This window comes from Pteropus alecto, unplaced genomic scaffold, assembly GCF_000325575.1.
Source record: "Pteropus alecto unplaced genomic scaffold, ASM32557v1 scaffold25, whole genome shotgun sequence".
Taxonomy (NCBI): Eukaryota; Metazoa; Chordata; class Mammalia; order Chiroptera; family Pteropodidae; genus Pteropus; species Pteropus alecto.
The window spans coordinates 21,984,928-22,008,920 of NW_006441955.1; the positions used below are offsets into that span (position 1 = coordinate 21,984,928).

Here is a 23,993-nt window from a genome sequence, read left to right on the forward strand (position 1 = left end):
CTATGAGATCTACCATGCCTCGTCATTTGGCTCCATGAATCATCCCCTAGAGACACAGATCACAGAAGCCAGGGCCCATGTTTTACGCATTCATAGAGGAACAGGTGGTGGGCCACCAGCAAGCCATATTTATTTGTCTTTTCCTCCTTTCTTTCCTTTAAGAACATTTAAAGGATGCTTTGGGGGTGGTACGCATATAATAAAAGAGTAAATTTAATGTGTGAATTAGTCATGAGAACCACCTCTCCTTAAGTGAATCGTTTCAAGATCAAAATAAAATAAATCCAAGTACTAAAAGTAAAAGTGCCTGACTCACACCACTGCGCCAATGTTATTCTATACTCTGGAGCCCAGGAGATGATGACAAATCTAAGGGACACCTAGAAGCTACTGAAGCCATGTGAGAAGATGACTACATCTAGAATAAAAAAAAGTGTCAGGGTCTAAGCCTATGGTGATGGTTAGATTTAGAGGTGAAAATGAAGAAGAGAAACAAACAAACAAAAAAAAAACAAGACAAGAGGTGTTTTTAGATGGCAAAGAAGCATGAAAATAGAGTGATATAGAAGGCAAGAGAGGGAACTAAAATGCTATCAAAGAACTGGTAAGTAGAAAATACAAACTAAAATGATAGAATTAAGTCTAAAAATACTATTAAATAAAATAAATGTAATTGGACTAGACTTGCTTATTAAGGGAACGAAGATTCTCAGCTTGAAATAAACAGAGAGCATCCATATGCAGCATAAATACATTTAAAGCCTCAATCTTAAATGTAAAGACATGAAAAGCTGAATGTAAAAGGAATATATATTAAATACTAATCTAAAAAAAAATAAGAAGTTGAACACTTATTTAAAGAAAATAAGAAAAAGAACTATTAGTCAAAATAGATTTTTAAAGCTAAAAGAAATAAGTAATAAAGATGATGTTTTTTTTAATGATAATCACTTCCCCAGTAAAACAGAGAAATCCTAAATCTGACAGCATATATCAAGGTATTCTCAACATTTACGAAACAGAACTTGACATTTACAAAACAAGGAGAAATTGGCAAATCTATAATTACAGAGAATGAATTATCATTAGAACTCAGAACTGAGCAACTACCTAGATTTTAAAAATGCTAAGAACGTAAAAGTATGAATGACATAATTTACATTTCTTATCTAGTAAGCATTTATAGAATGCTGATCTTAACATTTAGAGAATCACATTCTTTACAAAAACTAAATATGTATTAGCCCACAAAGCAAGTCTCCACAAATGCCGAAGAATCAAAATCACATAAGACAAGAATAAGTTGCTTTTTAAAAGTAACATTTAGTGAACACAAAGGGAGTTCTTAGAATAAAATGAAGCAGCAGAAGAAAAAACTCAGCAGTATGTGTGGAAGATAAAATAAAATAAATCTCTCAGCAAGTAGAATAAAAAGACAAAGAAGTAGAAAATAGAAAAGCTAAGAATATTAGAGCATCAGTCTAGTAGTTACAAGAATCCCAAAATAGGGATTCCAAAAAGAACAGAAGTGTTTGTTTGTTTGTTTGTTTTTATTTTTAAAAAGACCAGGTTGGACTGAAGACTTATGACTCAGGAGACAGACATGCTAAGTTCTGTCAAAGCCAGGATGCCTGTTGACTCCATGCTGCATTTCTAACCTCACTGCAGAATGGCCCAGGAAGCTGCCTCAGATGCTTATCTATGGTTTCACTTGTCATGAACACAGAATGGAGAAATTGCTACTCTCCTCTCAGAAGTTCATTCACCTGACCATATTCTCATTGGATGTCCAGTAGCTGGCCCACACTAGGACCTCACTAGATGCTCTGACTCTAGTGAACCCTATTTTCCTAAGGACACACTCATGACCTGGCTCTCTGAATTCCTCAAAAGGAACTTCTAAAACTATCAAAAAACAAGCCCAGACTGTGACCTAAAGACTCTATTCAGCTCATCTTTTCCTGGAAATATTATCCTTTCATGACAAGACTAGGTTTGAGCTTACTTCTGAAATTTTGTGCATATTAGCAGTAGAACTCCAAAGAAAGCAGAAATTAAGTTAACCCAGATGTCAGTTTGGTGGTCGCTCTGGGGAGCAGTAGATGATGTGATGGAGGAGGAATAGAGGGCTCATAATATGACAATAGTGTTCTACTTTGTTAGAAGTAATAGTGTGAACATGGGTGTTTGCTTGATTATTATTGTTTAACTTACACATATAGATTTTATATATTCTTATGGTTTATGAGACATTTAACTTTTTTCAAAAAATTATTATCAAGTAGAGTTTATCTCACTAATATATTTTAATATCAGAAAATCAAATGCTGCCACCAAATGAGAATGATAAGGAAGTCACTATATTTGCTAAGTGGGGGCCATATCCTTCAAGGTCCAGCATGTTTGTTGGCCTAGTAGGGACCTAGTAGGCAAAGGGTTCAAAAGTAAGTTAGTAGATATAATTGATTCTATTATTGCTCCAGATATTCACTACCCCTTCTCTGTCAGAGGATGATACTTCCCACTCCATTGTTGTCAGGCTTGATACTGGAGTTCAAGTGCAAGTAACATGTGCCACTTCTGAGTAGAATCTTAAAAGCATTCCATGGTTCTGCTGTCCATGAGACCAACATACCCCAAACAGGAACTACTCCTCTAATGTGGATCCCAGAATTGCAGCTGGCCAACAACAGATAATAAGAACAACAAGAAATAAATCTTTGTTGTTATAACCTGAGTTGCCTGGGGTTGTTTGTTAGACTAAGCTACAGTAAACTACTCTTCAGAGAACTTCGCAGTAGGAAAGAAGAAAACAGGAGTCTAAGGCTACAGAATGTGAGGAAAGGATTTGGTTACTTTATATAGGGCATGGGTATGTTGACAGACAGAGATGAATATTGAAGATAGAATAAAAATATAAATTAGAGAGCAGAATGACAGACAATGTTAGGTGCCATAGGTGGTGAAAAAGGATAAGATCAAGGACACAGGGCGGAGGATGGGCCTCAGAGATAAGGGATACAATGATCTATCAGAGACCATAACTAAGTAAGAGAATTGGTGAAAATAGAAGTGAAAGGGAGAAATGTGAGCAAGTATGAGGAAGATAGTCCCAATTTTTTGAGAAGTTCATTGGTGAGGATAGATGCCTGCAGTGAGATGCAGACAAGGGTTAAATAAAGTACTTAGGAGTAAAGTTAGTTTTGATGGCATTATTCACAGAACTGGAACAAATAATTCCAAAATTTGTTTGGAACCACAAAACACCCCAAATAGCCAAAGCAATCTTGAAAAAAAACAAAGCTGGATATTCCATACTTCTTGGTTTCAAAGCTATAGTAATCAAACCAGTATGGTATTGGCATAAAAACACACACAAAGATCAGTGGGACAGAGAGTCCAGAAATAAACCTGCACATATATGGACAATTAATTTATGATGAAGGAGCTAAGAACATAAAATGGGAAAAGAACAGTCTCTTCAATAAGTGGTCCTGTAAAAACTGGACAGCCACAGGCAAAAGAACGAAACTAGACCACTATGCTATACCATACACAAAAATTAACTCAAGAGGGATTAAAGACTTGAATCTAAGACCTGAAACCATAAAATTCCTAGGAAAAAAAAAGAGATGGTAAGCTCCTTGATAAGTTCCCTGTCTTAGCGATATATATATGTATATACACATATATATATATATGATATATCATACATATATGATATAACTTCAAGGGCAAGAGAAACAAAAGCAAAAATGAACAAAGAGACTACATCAAACTAAAAAGCTTCTGTACAGCAAAGGAAACCATCAATAAAACAAAAAAGCAACATACTGAATAGGAGAAGATATTTGTAAATCATACATCTGATAAGGGATTAATATCCAAAATATATGAAGAACTCACACAACTCAGAACTATAAAAACAAAAAACCCAGTTAAAAAATGGGCAGAGGATCTAAAGAGACATTTTTCCAAAGAAGACATAAAGATGGGCGACATGCATATGAATAAATGTTTAACATCACTAATTATCAGGGAAATGAAAATCAAAACCACAATGAGACATCACTTCACACCTGTTAGGATGGCTATTAACAACAACAACAAAAAACAAATAACAAGTGTTGGAGAGGTTGTAGAGAAAAGGGAACCCTCATATACTCTTAGTGAGAATGCAAACTGGTGCAGCCTCTATGGAAAACTGCATGAAGATTCCTCAAAAAATTAGGAATATAACTATCATATGACCCAGCTATTTGACTTCTGGGTATTTATTTAAGGATACAAAAATACTAATTCGAAATGAGATATGCACCCCTACGTTCATTGCAGCTTTATTTACAATAGCCAAAATATGGTAACAACCTAAGTGCCCATCAATGGACGACTGAAGATGTAATATATATACACACAATGAAATACTACTCAGTCATAAGAAAGAAGGAAATTTGTCATTTGCAACAATATGGATGGACCTTGAGGGTATTATACAAAGGGAAATAAGTCACACAGAGAAAGACAAATACTACATGATTTTGCTTATATGTGGAATCTAAAAAACAAAACAAACAAAACAAAACACAAACAAATTCATAAGATACAGATTGGTGGTTACTAGAGGGGGTGCGAACAGGGGGAGTGTGAAGGGGATCAATTGAATGATGATGGATGATAACTACATTTACAGTGGTGAACACTATGTAGTGTATACAAATGTCGAATTATAATATCGTACTCCCAAAATATATATATATATAATCTTGTGTAACAATTTCACCACAAAATTTAAAAAAAAAAGAGTGAAGGCGGTTTTGAAGAGCCAGCAAGCAGTCTATGTGCTTGTTGAAGCTTCACTCTCTGATTCTCAATCAGTTAAATGTTGCCTCGGCCATCTGCTAAGAATCACAAAAGTTACATATAATTACCATTTGTTGTATGTTTACACAATAAAAATTAAGAGATCTTTTCCCTTATACTAGTCTGTAATCTGTATAAAGTCTAACTGGCCTTAGGACTATTTATTACTATTTTGAGGAAATATTTTTGAAGAGTATTGAGAAAAACTTTTTTCTAAATATTATACAGTTAATTTGCCAACAATCATTAAAACTAAACTTAATAATATATTTTATATGGCAAATTGTATTTTTGTTATCTAAAGTCCCTGAATTTTTACAAATTAAATGTTAAAGTACTTCTGACAACATGTGACTGAATGGGGAAATAAAATGAAATAATTTGGAAATGGGTATTGTACAAACTAAATTTGATCACAAGACTCACTGGACTTTTTACCAATTGTGCTAAATTAGTTACTGAACTGAACTACTCAAATATTTTATTTCAGATTTATTCAAGCTTATACTTACATTTATGAAATTATTATGTTTCTTTATGTAAGGCATTTTGCTTTTGATTTCCCTAGATGCTTTTACTGCACATCTAGAAGTTTAATAATGCAATACAATCTGCACTAAATAAATAAAAGAAAATTTGATTCCATAATCACCCTAGTAAAGAGAGGTTCTAAGCCATTTGGAGCAGTGGTTGGACGAAATCTTCTTCTTTTCCTCCATGTTTCAGGTCTGTTTTCCCGGGCACTTTTTCCATTGTGGGGAGGAGGTGGAGGAGGAATAGGCATCATGTAACAGTCAAGGTTCAGAAGTTGATATCGATTGATTCCCTGGGAATTGTCCACAGAGCTCCTGAACTTCATCACTGCCTTCTTGCCCTGTAATCGCATGTCATGGCATAAGAACCAGTGAGACAGAGTGGTGACCCAACAGAGCCCAAAATTAAAGACAAGACTGTATGATTGACATTGTTTCTAACATGACTGGTTATCAACAGGCAAACTCAAAACACTCCAGTCTGTTGAAAAATGGCATTTTGTAGTATCCATAGCAAATTAAATTTTCATGGATTTCTAACCTTAAGTATGTTTTAAACCAAATATACGGTGATGGCATTTTTATAGTACTTTTGGACTTTTTCTCAATAATCCTCTAAGTCTATGTGGACCCAGTTTAATTAAACAATTTAGAAACAAGAAGTTTGAAGTGTTTACTTTGAAGCTGAGTTAGATGGTCCACTTAACAATGGGGTGTTAGCACTTTTTTCATATTAATTTCACCCAGCCAGGTGTTATAATATTCCTTAATAATATAATATCAAGATACTAAACACAGATGCTAACCCAAATTTAGTTGAACCATCAAGTCCAACAATAGGAGAATGTTTAACTTAATTTTGCTTTGTTCTTATAATAGATCCTCACCAGGTTTCAAAAAGAATAGTGTGAATCTATTCTTCCTGACATAAAAAAATCCCTGTTATGTAATCATACATTTCTTGTAAATAACTTATTTATGAATTTTGATGAAATCAGGGATGACTGGAAGACTTTGAACATGAAGTTTCCATGGAGATTTAGATTATTGGGGGAATATCATTGTGTATTTTATATATCTTTGTATTATTTGAAATTTTAACGTGTATTACTTTAATGATTAAAAAGCACCAAAGTTATAATCAATAATTATATTACATTTTTTAGGTCTATTTTAATCTTTGAATTTTCACAAATTGGTAATTTTTGTATATCTGAGGTAGTTTTCCAAACTCTAAGGCATCTTTAACTAATTTAAAAAAGTTTTTTTTCAAGAAAGAGAAGTCATTCTTTAAACCTTTCTCATTATAAATAAATAAAAGCAGGTCAAAAAAGGCATGTATATTCCATATTTTGATTGAAGACAGCAGAAAGAGATTTAAATAGATATTCACCAAGGAGTTTAGAATTCTTAGAATGGTTGATATTGTAGGTGTTACTTATATTCTCATTTTTCTTATCCTATATTTTCCATTTTTCTCTGATGGTGTGTATTGATATTGTAATAACAAGTATAAATTAAAGTAGTGAAAATATTTAGAACAAAAAAATGAATTAATTGAGAATTTTTCAGGCTTACGGCTTCTTTTAAAGTTTCTGAGTAGTTATCAATCAACTGTATGCTTTATTTGAAAATGGTTTAATAGTTTTTTAAAAAATTAACATGCTGTTCTTTATCTCACTTCTTTAGCCCAAAGTATCCTGGACACCTTTCTGTGCCAGTACAAATAATTCTACCTTTTTTTTAAAAACATACTTTAATATATTATAACATTTTAAAACAATACCCTATTAAATTCTTAGGTCTCTTCCAATTGTTCACTATTATAATACTAAGTATTCTTGAATTTATTATTTCCACTTATGTGTGTACTCCTAGGAAAAATTTCTATATGTTAAAATGTTCGAGCATGTTCATTAAAAATGCTGACAGATATTCCCATTTGCTTTTACCAATAGTTTTGCCAATTTCTGTTTGTATTAATAGTGTATGAGAAACTCTCATTCTAAGGATAATCATTTTCACTCATGTCATTATTTTTACTCAATTGCATTTCAAGTAGCCTGTTTTTGACCAAATTGCTTTCACTCAAATCAAAGACCCTCATTCCTAATACTTAGAAAGTTCAACCTGCTTATGTCTGTTGTACCTTCAAATGGTTACCACCTGCATACCACATCCTTTACTCTAAGAAAGCAATACAGATTTAATGGGTGCTCAGTATACACTCAGCAATCATGCAGACTACTATTCTTTAGGAATTTCTTGTCTGATTTTATATTAAATCACTTTTATCATCAATGCCATTGAAAAAATTATGCATCCTTTCTGGCAGTATATTTTATCTGTGTGCAGTATAGAAAAACTCCAGCCAGTTAAAGGCTTTTGCCTGCCTTCATAATTGATATATCACCAATGTCTAGAGCAATACCTAGTCTATAGTAAGTGCCCAATAAATGTTATCTGAATGAAAAGTATAAGTTTAGCTTGTTTAAGATGATAAGAGATTGATCTCAATCTTGTCAGCTATGTAATCTGCCATTAACTGCCTATGCCTCAATCATTCATACCCCAAAACTTAAAAACAGGAAAATAAAAGGCCCTGTGCACATTTAATTACTAAACCTACCCAGTAGCTCAGATCTGATTTGGAAAATAATCTGAAAGAAAAAAAAAAAATCTCTCCCTAGCCAGTAGAACTCGAATATTACCCGATTGAATACTTTCACATATCTAACAGGAAAATGTGTCTATCGAAGAAATATAGTAAAATAATACTTATAGGAGCTTAGAAAAAAATATAGTCACCTTGGCAAACATGGAAAGTGCCCATCCAAGTACTATCTAGGGGAGAGGAAATCTCACCCATTGGACTTTGAATATTTCCAGTCTTAATGGCAAAGTTATTCCTGGAGCATACAAAGGGTTTTAGCCAAAGACCTTTGAGTTTTCTGGTACCTTTGGCAATCCCATTCCTAAAATGAGATAGGTGCATCAAGCCATCTTAGACTGATGCCATTAACATTCCATTCCACTGTATCCCCTCATTCTGATTCCATGCTCACCAGGCAACCTTTTCATTATGATATGGCTTCCCACATAGGTCCGCCTATAGGAGAAAGATATGTTGCTTCTACAAGCTTTGGTTATTTGAGATCTTGCAAATTAATAGCCCTGATTATGAGTTTACTCCTCATTGCAGTTTCCTGTAGGGAGAAATACTAGCTTCTTGTCAGTTATTTCAGTTAACCTGAGACATTCTCTAGGACCTGACCATTTCTGGACACTATCTTAAACAGGCAATGTCTGAGCTTTCAAAGTGGAGACCTGATCCTAGAAAGTGTCAGCCTAATTGACTTATAAGTTCCTGCCTAGCTCTAGAAAAAGCGCCACCACTTTTGGTTTAATTTCTCCAGCTTTCTGAGGAACTACTACTAAATTAGCTATAATAAGGTTTGTGAAAAGTGCTATATAAGCTGAAAAGCATATTAAATGGATTAAAATATTAGTCATCATTCTTAGAGCTTTATTTGTACTTTTACATATAAAGTACACAATAAATGATTTGTGAGAAACAAATCATTTATTTGAATGAACTTAGTGTCAACATTATTTGTAAGTTTTAAATAAAAATATCTTAAATTTCATATATCTTACGTTTTCTAAAAAAGAATGAAACTAAATTCACCCATTTGAACATAATGACCATAGTACTTATGACACAGCTTCTTTCTTAAGCTGGCAAATGGTTCTCTTTTGTGTTAGAAATATAAACAATACCTTTCCTAATTACTGAATCTCCTAATTATTCCTCTCTGTTTAAGTAACTTATATATTTTCCCATACTTCCTTCCTGTGCTCTATTAAAATAAGTAAAAATTACCTGAGACATAACCTTGAAAAGGAAGCAGAGTCAAGCTCCTATGTGTGATTAATTCAGCATTTTTTAAAGATGGACATTCTTTTCCTTCTATATCCATCGTTCTCCAGAGTCAAACTTGAAGCAATTTCATACACTGGTGGTAAAGTAAGTCAGCATGCAAATGCAAACCTATTCTTGGAAAGTTTCATTTTCTAGGTTTCATGCATTTACAATTAGGAAGCAGTCAACACTGTATCTATTCTGATAGAAATCATATCTCCCTATAAAAAGTTCTTCTTTGTTTTTCATACAACTCTTCAAATTAATGAGTGATCCCCCTATATTAATACAAATCTATTCCTTACTCTTTTTGTCTACTAACTCCAAAATTATAGGCCTTCTCATTAGATTAAGATAATCAGAAATACATTGTGAGTGCTTAAGTGCATGATATAAATTTCACTAAGATTAATTAAATCTACCATCTTAAAAACTACAATAATAGTCTAATCAAGAATAAAAAGGTATTTCTTGAAGAAATAACATTTACCCCAATAGGAAACGAAGCTTCCTTTTCCAGCAATGAGGTTTTTGATCTGGATCCCGAAGTTATCTTTGGAACAGTTCCTACTGCAGGATTACTGGGAAGAGGCTGTAATCGAATTGGAGGCTGCATATTTCCTGGGGCAGTATATGGTCGAGGGGCTGTCTAGACAATCAGGAAAAAAAATATTTCATTTACATTAGTATCTTGACATGTTTCCAGACCCAATTAATAACCCAACAAATTGACTAGAATAATTAATGGTGCCTTTTTACTGAACAGATTAAACTTTAATTATGTCTTTCCATTATACATACCCTTATGATCCAAAGTTTGTTAAAACATATGGTGTGAAAGTCCTCTTTATAACTAAATGCCACAGTTGTAGTGTTCTAGACAAAGGAGATGTTCTCTGTAAGGTTCCTGTGCTTCATTCATACTGCAAATTTGCTGACAATCCCCAATTTATGCTGTATATGGAAATGCTTTGTTCAATTAAATGTTAAGTTGAATAATGTTCCTATTTTAGAGATCTAAAGGGATATAATTAAAATGAACTAATTTCTGTTTAAATTCTGTTTTCAATATAAATTCTCCTGCAAGTTCTTTAAGTCTTAAGATAAGTGCTGAAGTACAAGCAATACGATTCAAAAAAGAAGAAAGATGGATGCTTAACTCCATTGTATTACTATTTAGTCAACCTCTTCTTTGAAATATTAGGAAAACAAAAATGAAAAATAGTAACTGGTAATTTTGGAAAACACTTTGTAAAAACGGAGATGTTTTGTAGACTTGATAATTTCCATTTGCCCTTCTTCTCTGCTTCTTTGCCCTGCTCTGGTCTCTGGGAGTCATTTCTTTATAGATTATACCAGCTAACCTCAGGATTCCAGCTAGATTTGACCAATGAAAGGCACTGGCAGGAGATTAAAAGATACGAGGGAATGAGATTGGGGGCCTAATTCTGGATCCTTCTCCCTAAAGTTGTGATGGATGCTCTACCAAAGTGTACAGCCCATTGGGAAATTGTCTCCTAGCTTGCAATACTGCCTACTGTTTCTTGTACCCAATCTCTCCTTTTCCCCTTAGGCTGAGGTGGTGTGGTTTCCCACTAGGCTATCCCTAGCATGTTAAACATCTCTAGTTGGTTTTCCTTAACCCTGCCTGCATCTTTGCAAATAGTTTCATTATTAAACCCTTCCCAATTACCCTGTTTCCAGCTGAGACCCTGACTGATGCACTTTCTAATCAAGAATATACTGCAGGCAATACCAAAAAGTGCCAGTACAGAGCATTATTAGTGCCTTCTGGGGCACTGACAGAACATTATGAGTTTAGTATGAAGATAACATGTTTCAAAAGTGGAAAAAACAAGGCTTTTGTCTGAATTGTTTTATTTCAATAAAATAGTAGAAAACCTGTTAAGTATAACACACACACATTTGGATAACAGGGTGTGAGAAGGATAGTATATAAATGATTCATGAATAAGGCTTAATACATTGACTATAAAGAATGGTGAACAAAATATTTAACTCTGGAAGTGTCTTGTAAATACATAAAAAATAATAGGGCAGCTTCTACCACCAAAAGTTGGTCTTTATGCCATTCTAACAAGCATATCATATGTCGCTAAATCTCTGATTTTATTATTAATATTTATTGGATTCCAACTATAGGTACTATGAAGAGATTAAAAGTAATTTTTTAACATCTAATGGTGACACAAGACAATTAGTGCCAACGAACCACACAAATACTGCCAGCAACAATGACAACAAAACACCTGTACTAACAGAATTTAGAACTAAAAGCTATTTGGAATAAGCCAATGAGACTAGTAAAAATTAAAGTTTCACAGAAGCAGTTCTATTTTATCCAAATGGATGAGCAAGAGAAGAAAATGGAGGAGCAGAGAAGAGAAATGGTAAATTTGAACATTTGACTAGGAAGTGAGCCAGTCGTGAGGCAGACATGGGAAAGGTGGCAAAGAGAATATTTCCTAATACCTGTTTTCCTTTCTTCATTAGTAATAGAATTTTTACCAGGGAAGATGGCTATCACAAATAAAGACTATATTTCCCAGCATCTCTTGCAACTCTGTATAGATGTATACCTCAGTTTTGGTCAATAAGAGTGAGCAGAAGCGATACATGAAACTTCAAGATCACGCCCTTAGAGAGAAGTGTGCCCTCGCTTACCCTTTACCCCATCCCTCTGGCTGAAATATCCACATGGTGAAATATCCAGATGGTGATACACCATCTTGGCTTAGGTTGATGAAGCCAGCACATTTCGTTTGGCAGATCAATGACACAAAAGGAGTCTCAGTTGCTGATGACTTTATAGAGTAGAGATGGCACACCAGCTGAGACTATAATGTATGTGAGGAAGGACATCCTATGTATAAGTCATTATTATCTTGGTTCCCTGCATGTAAATCTACATAATGACCAATACAGGAAACAAAGTGGATTCACTAGAAGAGCATTTGATTTAAAGAAATAGGGCATAAGTCTATATGAGCCCAAAAGTGAAAAGTCTTAAAACCCACAAAGAGAAGTCAAGCTAGAGGTTTCTGAACAAGGGAATCAGATCACCCAAAAGAATTCTTTTGAACCCTGTAAAACAAATATGCCTTAAGACTCTCTCCTGTAAAATAATCCAACCAAACACAAAAACACTGAAAATCTAATGTAGAAATTTTAAAAAGCAGGTTACTATAAACTAGAACATGATCTATTGGCTGTTGTGCTCTCAATTTTACTTCCCCACATTTGCATACATATATCGTTCAGTTAGATAGATGTGGCAGTCAAATGTTTAACTGATTACATTTATCTCTAAAAACAAATCTGCACCATTCAACTAACAGCTGTGAGCTACAAACTATTGTAGTTCACATCAGAAGCCACCTTAAATTTGCTATATTTTAAATTGTTCATAATATATTTTCTTGGAATAAATACAGCATTGTAGCTTAACATTTTCAAAACTGTACCAGAAGGTGAATTGAAATTGACTACCTGGCGATTATTCGGCTTAGCCGAGCATTTCTAATTCTTAGTAGAAGATCTCTGGGGTGAATTTTCCAAGCCTATGCAGAATTAGTTGAATGACTTTCCACAGTTTTAATAGGAACAATGCAGCTAAAAGCCTATATGTTATTTTTGAAAGTTTAGGAGCAATTAGTGACCAAATGCAATAACTATTCACTGGATGCTTTCCTTATTCACTCAAGAAAGTAGAAAGAGAAAAGTCGATGGCAGTACCCCCAAAAGGATTATTATCTTCCTCTCAATGGCACTTAGAGGTCAGGAGGCAAATTTAAAGGATACGTATCCAGACTGGGAAAACAAAAAGAAGGACTCGAATTTCTGTAGAATGGGAACTACGATTCCAAGATCACAATAGGTATCCCTTACGGTTCAGAAGCACCTTAGGGGGTAACCAAGTGAAGAATTGTGGCTAACCAGACAGAAAGGCTTCTGAAGTGCTGGTGTCAGGGTTTCCTGTAATTTTAAAATTACTTTCTCATTCCTGCCACATTAAGATCTCCTGGATGTATCATAAACTACTTATTGAGGGTGTTCAGCTGGAAAATTGAAAAGAAAGCTTTTCAAGGGTTTTCTCCTCTGAAACAGGTGGGAAGATAGAAAACAGTACTTGATTGTTTCTTTTGTTTCACCCAGGTTAAGCTTTTGGGAGTCTAGTGAATTTGCCACCTAATAAAAGAATTATTTGTGTACATATACATTTAAATGAAGCCTGGAAATATGGTAGCAACAGAGGAAAGACGGTTGCTTTTCATAACTCAAGCTGTTCACCAGGAAATGTCAAAAGATATTTACCTTTTGAAAAATGTCAAGGCTTAACTTTATATGTGATGAACTTACTTTAACAATCTGTGAAAGTACTGCAATTTCTCTATAAATATTGTGCAATCCAAAAAATGTTCATGCTAACAAGGAAATGTATTAGGCTACACAAAGCAAGAATAAAAACATAATCAAGTAATTCATTTACAACTTAAACCATCATCCTCCAGCAAATATTTTGCAAACCTTTTCTTGTATTTATATTGTTTCAAGCTACTGTACCTTCTTTCAAGCAAATACCATCTTTAGGTTATACATGAGTCAAACTGGAATGAAAGGTCAGGGTGCAATTTCTTTAAATAGAATTTCTGTACATTTAATTCTCTTTATCTTAGATTATGTGCACATATTTTTCATAAAAGAAGCACAGATATAAGTACTGAGCCCCATATGGTATACAGTACCATTGAATTTGTGTTCATAAATAAGGTAAGAGTAGAGGGAACAGCAAGAACAAAATCCAGAGGTGAGAAAATATAAAACGTGTATGGAACAACTAGTGGTTCAATTTTGCTGCACCGTAGGATGCTAAATGGTAATCGCAGGGATAGCTAAATTTGATGTGACATGGCTTAGGGTCTTAAGTGTCAAGTGGAAGAGTCTGGGCATTTCTATAGGTGACACATAACAAGTGATGATATTTGGACATGTAAATAATGTAAGTTATTATACTTCAAGAAAATGAATCTAGTAGTATTAAGCAAAATAGATTTGACAGGAGTGATGCTGATTACAGGTGGAGTGTTCAGTAGAGACAGAACTGAACAGATACAAGACTATGTTTTCTTTTATTCAGTAGGATTCACAGGATTATACAGACGTGTACCCAGAGAGTATTCTTTCTGAGAGTAATGACAAATTCTAAATTAATTTGTACGGATTGTGCATGACAGTATTTTATACGACTCACCAGTGTCGTTGGACTGGAATGTCCTTCATCAACCAGAACACTATGGCCACGATTAGTCTTTGGGCCCACTGGGGGGTGAGGAGACAGGACTGGCATGTTATTTTCTCCAGACCATCTCATGGGCTCACCCTAGAATAAGAGAGTGATTTCACAAATTGGTGTATAATCAGTAATCTCAGGTTAGTACTAGGTAAGAGATATTATATAACTAAGCCCTTTCACATTATTTTCAAAGTATTTCTTCCGAGCCCTATCATGACAGTCAGATAAAGTTTCCATAGCTGTACTGGGGAGTTGGGTATGGCAGTGGGAAAGCAAGTCTGCTTTATTCAAAGAAATAGCTACACTCAAAGAAATAGCTACAGAAGCAGGGTATCCTCAGTTTTAGCAACAATATTTATTAACCTGCTTTAAGCAAATCACTATGAGAAACATAATGCTCGTCACTGCTCTGATCAGTAGAAACTACCAGAAAGTATTATTTTTCTACCTTAAAAATTAATTAAATAATGTCCTAAGCAAAAGGGTTGCATGTTACATAAAAGAGGTCAAAATATAGGTCTTTTACCAAGTGCAGCTATAAAGTGAAAATTGTTACAAATAAAAATCATACAGGGAGGAACTGAAGTGTCTATCACTAATCTGCCAGTGCTGTAACATATCCATATATCTATTTAGTGTGTCTGGCAATCTGAGTGAGAGTGAATAGAGTGCTGCTTCAGGCAATGCTAGTCACTCTTTATTTCCAGTAACCATTTTTCTCCATCAACATTTCAGCAATAAATTATAGAATCTATAACTCAGTCCTTGATGTAGGACATATTGGCAAAGTTGAATGAACCACGAATCTCTACATACTAACTCTTCCAATCTTGAAAAACTGACCTATCTTCTGTTATTTAACAGCTCTTTTATAACAATATTATGTTTTGACCATGATGGAACAGACAGATTTGAATTCATCGAGCAAGAGGAAAAATTATTGTCTTACATGGCAAGTTATTCTACAGAAGCTTTACGAATATTCATCAGTTTGTGAAATGTGTCTTAGGCCCCACATTTGTAAGACGACACAGAAAATGAAGAACAACATTCAAATTAGAATGGCTCAAGAAATTGAGTAAAACTGCTGCCCTAAACTGAAACCTTTCAGACGTGCCTAATGGAATCTCCCATCTCTCGATTCAAATTTATATATTTTATAAGTTCAATTCAAAGAAGGGTATCAAATACAAAAATAGAAGGCAAACTGAATGTTTAAATGCCTTGTATAAAATGTCTAACTCTTAGGCTTTTGTTTGCTAAGGTACATCTTTCCTACCATATATTTTCAAGGGTCACATCCGCATAAAAATGTGCCATTGGATAATTTTTAGAATGCTGTTTTATATCACTTTGGGAATACCATGGTCAATTTTTGCCTTCTTAAGACCAAAAAATAAATAAATTAAAAAAAAAATCTTTCGGCCTCTATTACACTAATCAAGAAAATAAAAAGCAAAATTTCAAATTTGAAAAGAATGTTTTCAAATTTTTCTTTGCAAGGTTTGTGCCTATTTTGTCATGATCTTCCCATAAGAATGGTGGCCAAGATTTAGGCTTGTTCAAACCATCATTTGACCTCAGCTGTGAGTTATTCTAAAGTAAAGTGCCCCGAGAAATTTTAATACCAGTACCACTGGCTTTCAAAATCATAAAACAATATTATGAAGTAAAAGAGTTATATTGCTGCTTACCTTAAATCTCTGAATTCTCTCCTTCCTAGCAAAGGCTTCCAATTTCTTTTTTATTTCAAGTTGATGGCAACGCTAAGCATACAGGAAAGAATGGAAGAAAGAATCATATCAATTGCTGCAACAAATTTTTTAAAGGAAAATAATGCCACCAGCTAACTGTATTCTCAATTATCTCTCTTGTCTTTGAGATGGAGAAGAATCACCTGCTTAAGTGTGCAAGTGGGAATATAAATTGGTAAAACTCTTTGGAAAGCCAATGCCTAACATACATTACACAGTTAAAAGTGTCCTATCCTTTAACCAATAAATTTCACTTCTACATCTAGGAGGGAATCTGAATTTTAAAAAGGTGTGTTATGTACAAAGATGTTGTCTAAAAGGTTGTTTTCTGTTGTCGTCGTTGTTGCTGTTGTTATCCTCAAAGCAAAAATTCAGAAACAGTATAAACTTTAAATAGAATATAATCGTTAATAGAATTCTTAAATAGAATATAATCATTAAAATAAAGTTCATAAAGGTTTTGTTTTAAAAAATAGAAAATGCATGTAATGCAGGAAAAAAGAGGATATGGAATTGCACAGAAATACAACTTAATCGACCAACTCCATATTGTGTGTCTGTCCCCAAGCTAGGAAGGTGCTTCAGTACAAGATCTCTTCTTCAACAATGGTAATGGCTGAGCAGTCTCATTTTACATACGAAGAGGCTGAGGCAGAGGATCACGAATTTGCCCCCAGGTCACACATCTAGTCAGTGGTTGAACTTTGTTCTGACTTCTTATATATTTTTGCTTGTTTACTTTTTTTTTTTCAGAAAACAATGTCCCTCTCAAAACATGCTTTTATTAATGTATAAATGAGTAGAGACCAAAAGGAAATGTGAGTATGTAAACAGTTACCTCTGAGAGGAGACATTATATATAATTATTTCCCTTTTTTATACTTTGTGTTTTCCAAATTTTCTGTAATATATTAGTCATACGATTGAAAAATAAACCTTGTATAAAAATAATCTGCTTACAATTCGAGTTGAAATCATTCGGACACACTTGAAAGCATTTTCAAGAGTGTTTTTTCCTCTGTTCTTGATCCCTTCCTGTTGCCCTGAGACTCCGCAGACTCAACCATTCTGAGCATCGCCAGTCCTCTTCTTCACACTTCCCTTTCTTCTCTCTCCCTCCCTGTTCTTTCACCCACTTACCATTTGCCATCTTCTGTTTATTTCCAGCTCGCCACAGTCACCTACTCCCACCATCCCTCTTGTTCACCATCACTGAAACTGCTTTCGCCAACACCACCAATGTCTTTGTACTCTGGGTCAAACTTCATTTCTTTTTTTTCCCCAGTACTCGTCTTACTTAATCATTTTGAAGCTTGTGAGAATCAGTCTATCAGGCACATTTTTCTACCTGAAGGTTCTTTTCCAGCCGACGTTGTCGTTTCTGATCTCCTGCAATGCTGCTCTGGGCTCCTTTTCCTTCACCCCTTTTCACCCAGTCAGTTTCAGTCTCTCTCTCTCTCTTTCTCTCTCTCTCTCTCTTTCTCACTCTCTTCCATATCTCTGTGAACAGCTGCATCTCCTCAGCATTTCCACCACTGCTGTTAGCCCACACCCTTTGGCGACAGCTTCCTAATTGACCTCCCACCTCCAATCTTTTCCAGCTCATTAATCTATCTTCCACATTTTTAGCAACATCATCTAAAAACGCTCTGCTCATTTGTTTCACTCCTCTGCTGAAAAATGTTTCATCGCCTCATCAGCTACACTCCAAACCTAGTTGGGAATTGAAAGCCTTCCAGAAACTGGCCCTCAATTTATTGGAGAATGTCACTTTCTGCCCCTCTTTCCACCAGCCCACTGTACAGTCTGGCCTCAGTGAGCTTTCCTTTCCATCTACGATGTGCTTTTACATTCCTCTAACTTCACTCTCTGGAATGCCTTTTTCATGTTTTCATGCGACATCTCATTTAGTCTTCAAGGTCCAATTCAAATAGCAGGACCTCTGTTCAGCTTCCTCTGGCTCTAGCAGAAGCAAGTCATCAATCCCTTCTTTTCTGAGTTCAGTCCATTTGTTCCACTCTTCTAGCATTTGATTACTGTCTACAGTATTTTTTTAAATCAGATATTGCAGCTACATCACATAGCCTCATAATGGTACATGGTGAGCCTGCAATTAATGTTTGTTACAGGAATGATTACATGAATATTAATATAACAACATTAGTAAACATCATCAGCATAATCTAAATGTGAGAAAAATGTGACAATTTAGAGAGAAATATTCTATTTGTTAATTTATATATTACATATATAATTATATATCATATATATTACATATTGCCATTTATCTATTTATTCCAAACTTTAAGAATACATGAAGATATTTAAATAATAGTATGTTTAATAGTTATAATGTATCAGTTATATGAAAGTTTGGAAAATCAAACTTTAAGGATCAAGGCTTACAGAACTTTGTGCCTACTAATTAAATTTGAAACTAAGTAAAGATTAATTTTACACTGTACTTTTTTTTGTAACATTGTAGAATTCCAACTAATACTTTTATAAGCAAGTGAATTTGGAGGCCACAAACAATGATTCTATGTAATTCATCTACATAACATAAGCACAAAATGAATTCTTAAATTAATATATCATACACATCTTATGTGAACAAACACTTGCACAGTCTAATGGCAGCATTATAACTTTCAAAGGCACTAAACTTAATATTGCTTTACTGATGATTCTACAGTTTTTCATAAATGTTTACTGTATCCGTAGGTCAGTGGTTTTACGAGCCAAGTGTTCTGATTTATTGCTGTATGTTCAAGCCAAGAAGTGACATGCTTTTTCACAGAGATTAAAACGGTATTGATGCTCAAAACTACAAATTTCATGGAGCAAGGCTAAAATAATTTATCAGGTTAGCTAGATATCCTACTAAAAATGCCATGTCAGATAAAAAAAAAAAAGTTGCTCATGCTTGGATTGTAAATCTATGCTGACCAATGTGGCCTAAAGTAGGAGGGACAGCAGATGTTTCAATGCTTACGCCTTGAAATTTAGCATACGGCTGAGCTTCAGAGCCTTAAATGAATAACAAATCTGAAATAATTCATGGCAGTGGAATTACTGATATTTAAACAGATGTCACTTTTTTTTTTTTTAGCAAATGGAAATTGAGGTACAGATGGTGAGGGCTGGTATGTTTTAGAGTAGCCATTATGAATTAAAAATCTACATTTGTTAAATTAAATATCACAAAATATATAATGATGTCCATATTTTTCTCTAACTGAAACGGAGAGAAGCTTACTTTATAGTCTGTTGGTTCCTTGCTACCTAGAGAAATATAGAGCACTTCTCAGGTCACCTTCCATTCCTTTTTAATGAAATACAGGAAGAATCTCCCTGCTTCTGGATACAGAAGTATTATTAATTATCATATTAGAACATATCATTTATAAAGAAAATAGTAAATACTTCTACCTCCATATCGAGAACCTTATGGAAAATAGCCTGGGCTAAGCACTCCCGGATATATTTTTGGTGATCCCTCTTCATGATATTTAGTTTGTATTCTTTTTCAGAAAGTATTCTTCCACTTCTTGTGATCTGTCGTGAAAAAATAAAACATACAGAGAAATACAAAGCAGAAAATGTATAGTTAGCTACCAAAAGATTGAGACAGGCAGACAGAAAGAGAGAATTAGCAATGTCTCCTAAGCCTAAAGGAGTACAATACTATGGTTGATAAACTTCCACTTTTAATAAATATTTCATAAGGCAAAGAAAGAGAAAGGCAGTCTTATATACCCATCACTGTGAAAACACACACAGGGGGTACACTTGGTGTTTAAAACAAGGTTTTTATTACAGTAGCAATTTTCCCTTAATGGAACCCAGGTGTTCTTTTCATTTTTTTTCCTTCCCCCCACCACCCCCACATTTGGGAAGAAGAGATGGGGTGCTATCTTGAAACAATGAATAGGAGCAGTGATCTCAGGACTGATGATCTCACAGGAAATACTTTGAAGGGCAAAACATGTAAGTTACAGAGGCTCTCATCAGTTTGTTTTAAAAATAATCGGCTTCATTACTTTGTTTTCACATTGCTTTTTCTTCTTCCACTCACCAGCCCAGAATGTAATTTAATTTGTTGTGATTCAGATTTTTTTCAGATTATACCAGCACTACATATATAAAGTATTCCAGATTAGTTTCAATTGGTATCATTGTAAGGAGTGGTGGTTTCTGTTTTTCATTTACAGTTGACCCTTGAACAATGTGGGGTTAGGGATGCCCACCCCACGCAGTCGAAAATGCATATAACTCTCTAAAAACTTACTTGTCCTTTGGTATATGCAAGGGACTGGTTCCAGGACCCCTGCTGATACCCAAATCTGTGAATGTTCAAGTCCCCTATATCAAATAACATAGATAACTCATACAGTTGGCCCTCTGTATTTATGGACTCTTAATTACAGGTTGAGAACAGTACAAGTGTTTACTAACAAAAATCCACATATAAGTGGACCCATACCATTCAAACCTGTGTTGTTCAAGAGTCAACTGTACTTGTTTTCCTTTAACCTTTCCTATAGACATTTTTTTTTTTTTTGCATTTTTCTATATCTTCTGTACAGAGGGCATTATCCTTCCTGGATTGTCCATCTTCTTCCTTCCCACTTAACTAAGCCTGCTCTACTTTTCAGGTCTAATCCGAGCCCACATATTTCTTAATTTTGATAACTGTAGTTTTTTAACACTGTTATTGCAACATATTGGACTGCTGGGATTAACTAAATTGTGCTATAAGTGATTGGGTATTGATAATCTTTTTTTATTAATACATTTTCCAGTGGAAGAAAGGGGTGTGGTTATAGAAAGTGTGCTTAGAATTACAATTTAGTTATAGTCTTTGAAATGCATTGTCCATAGGATATTATGTCATGTGTGTCCAACGGGGAAAAATGTTGAGAACATCCTGCACTACCACTCCTTCAGTTGACATGTGTCATTGTAATCTCTCATCTGGGAGTTGTCTGATTTCCCCAACTAGACTGGAAGCTCCTTTAAGGCAAAAGTTCTTAAGCTTGAGCCTGCATCAAAATCATGTGGAAGGCAAGTTGAAAAGCAGATTGATTGGCCTCACTCCACAGCTTCTGACTCAATAAGTCTAGGGTCAGGCTCTAAATTTGCATATTCTGACAAGTTCCCAGGTAATGATGAACACCGCTGATTCAGGGACTATATCTGAATGACTGCTCTAGACAAAGAGCTGTAACTTCCTTATTTGAGTTGTCATGCACATAAGCAATGTTCAAGTAAGTGCTTGTTAATGATGTTGATAAGTAAATACTAAGTCCTTCCCACTTGTAGGTGCAGCTCACAGATTGTTATCCACAGAAGTAATGCTAATAGTAACCACAATAATCACAACCACCACTTATTACACGTCTCTAATTGCCACAATAATCCTGAGGGCTGGGTATCATTATCTGCATTTTACAACTGAGGAAGTTGGAGCTGAGAAAGTTAAGGAAGTGATTTTTTCCAAGAGTCTGTGTCTTGTAAATGGCAGAGCCAAGTTTCAGCCAGGTCTGTCTGATAACAAAGCCCCAGGAGACAAAAAGCAAGCTCTCCGAGATCTAACCAGCGAGATTGCCAAGCTCATAAACAACAATTAGAAACGTACTGCATATCCTTTCAACACCATGGCAACAATAGTTAGGAAAACTGCTGTTTGAAGAAGGTAAACAGTTGAAATTATTAGTCACACTTTCTCTAACCATGCCCACTTCTCCCAGTGGAAAGCTACAGTACTTTAAAAAGGTTTTCACATTGAATACATTTAGAGGAATGGAAATTTTGTGGAAATGATAGTTTTAAAACTAGCAAAAGACATAATGTATCAATAAACCATCCCAGGAAATAGAAACATTTTTATAAATTCAAAGAGAAATTTTGAAATGGTCATGTCTTCTACACCATATTCTGTGACTATTAAAAACAATATTTTTTTCCTAAAGACAATAAAGTCTTCTTTATTGTCTTCCCTAACCTTTCTTAGCTCATGCAATGTGCTTAATAAATATGTTGAATAAATGAATGAACAGACTAACAAATGAAATATGCTGTTGGAAACTCAGGGTTTTTCCTCAATAATTTGTAAGTTGCCTGAGCAGTCTTTGTGACCTCTCTTCCTATCTTTTGAAACAGCCTCAAAAAGATAAATTAGAGCTTTGGAAAGGAAATAATTTTTCTACAATGGGGTTGGGGCTGGACCTGGTATATCACTGATTAGCTCAAAGAGAAAACTAGAAAAAAGAAGGAATTATTGGACTTAATGAAACAAGAGAGCAGGTAGAAAGTAAACCAAATCTTACCAGCCCTGATCTTAAGAGATGCCGCCTTATCCTTGTATTGTTAAAATATCCAGCCAGGTGTTTATCGGTGAGACTATTATATGCTGCAAGTAATCTGAAACAGAAAAATGAAACCATTAAGGTTTTATGAAGTGTTGCTTGAGAACCAAGGCATTCTTGACTTTCTGATCCCCAAACTGTGTATAATCTCGTTCATCTAGCCAGCCAGTCATTCATGTATTTGTTTAATAAACAAGTACTGTTGAGTACCTACTATTTTCTATGTTTTATAAGAACGGGGAGGTAGTCTTAATGTTGTTTATCCTGAAGACAAGTGTGAAAATCAGATATGAACAATTAAATTGGGTATGAAAAATCCAACAATAGAATTATGCAAGAAGTCATAGGGACACAGAGAACGAGAACACCAACATTACTGATGTGAAGGCATCAGTAATGCCTTCACAGAGGAAGTCCGATGGAAATTTGGGCTCTGTCAGAGGACTCTTCAGCCTCCTGTTACACCCTAAATTCTAGTAACTCAAACTTACCTGTACTTCCTTAACATATTATTTTATGTCTTCTGGACACAATGCACAGTCCCTCCACTGGGAAAGCCTTTTCTCCACCTGTTAGCTGATGGCTAATACCCATGATGCACAAGCATATCTTCTCCCAGGAAACATTGCCTGATACACACTGGGTGTGCTGCGTTACCTTCCATTCCACTCTCCTATAACCTTGAGATATATTATATGACACATAATATATTATTGTTTATTAATTAGTCTCCTCTGCTAGATTTGAAGGCCAGGATGGTGCATTATTCTTGTTATCCTTATTGATGTTATTTATTGTGTACCTAAATAATAATGTGTTCAATAAATAAAGGCACAATTTTGTTTGGGACTCATTCTTTCTGGTATAAATTTCTAACTAAGTTTAAGCTCAGCAGTTTAGAAGTCTTAACTTCCTCATATATGTACAGACAATTTGATTAATTCTACATCCAGAATTCCCCAGAAAAATCATTGATTACTTTTTATTTTTAGGGTCTTTTATTTCAAGAGTTAAAAGAGGACAAACTGGTTCTTTGATTATATTCTATACCTTGGTAGATGATCAATCTAAGTCTTTAAACCAAAGTTTGAAGCTATTTTTCTAAGTTTTAACCTGTACTTTATTAAATATTATTACCTTATAAAGCATATACACATGTATATACATACATATGTATGTCTACAGGTATGCATGTATGTGTATTCATATATATACATATATAAACATGAGCGTATATAG

At 34.6% G+C, this 23,993-nt stretch overlaps 1 protein-coding gene across 1 annotated transcript in view; it reads right to left on the bottom strand.

Annotated features, from left to right (window-relative positions):
- Positions 1–23,262, bottom strand: part of ERICH3 (glutamate rich 3) — a 77,577-nt gene extending 54,315 nt beyond the window's left edge. Inside the window, exons 1-7 of the mRNA XM_025052003.1 lie at positions 23,246–23,262; positions 22,716–22,809; positions 19,816–19,941; positions 16,324–16,395; positions 14,588–14,716; positions 9,806–9,964; positions 5,513–5,734 (exon numbers count right to left, since the gene is read on the bottom strand). Of these exons, the coding sequence (XP_024907771.1) occupies positions 5,513–5,734; positions 9,806–9,964; positions 14,588–14,716; positions 16,324–16,395; positions 19,816–19,941; positions 22,716–22,809; positions 23,246–23,262 (819 nt within the window). The remainder of the gene's footprint in view (positions 1–5,512; positions 5,735–9,805; positions 9,965–14,587; positions 14,717–16,323; positions 16,396–19,815; positions 19,942–22,715; positions 22,810–23,245) is intronic.
- Between the last annotated feature and the right edge of the window lie 731 nt (positions 23,263–23,993).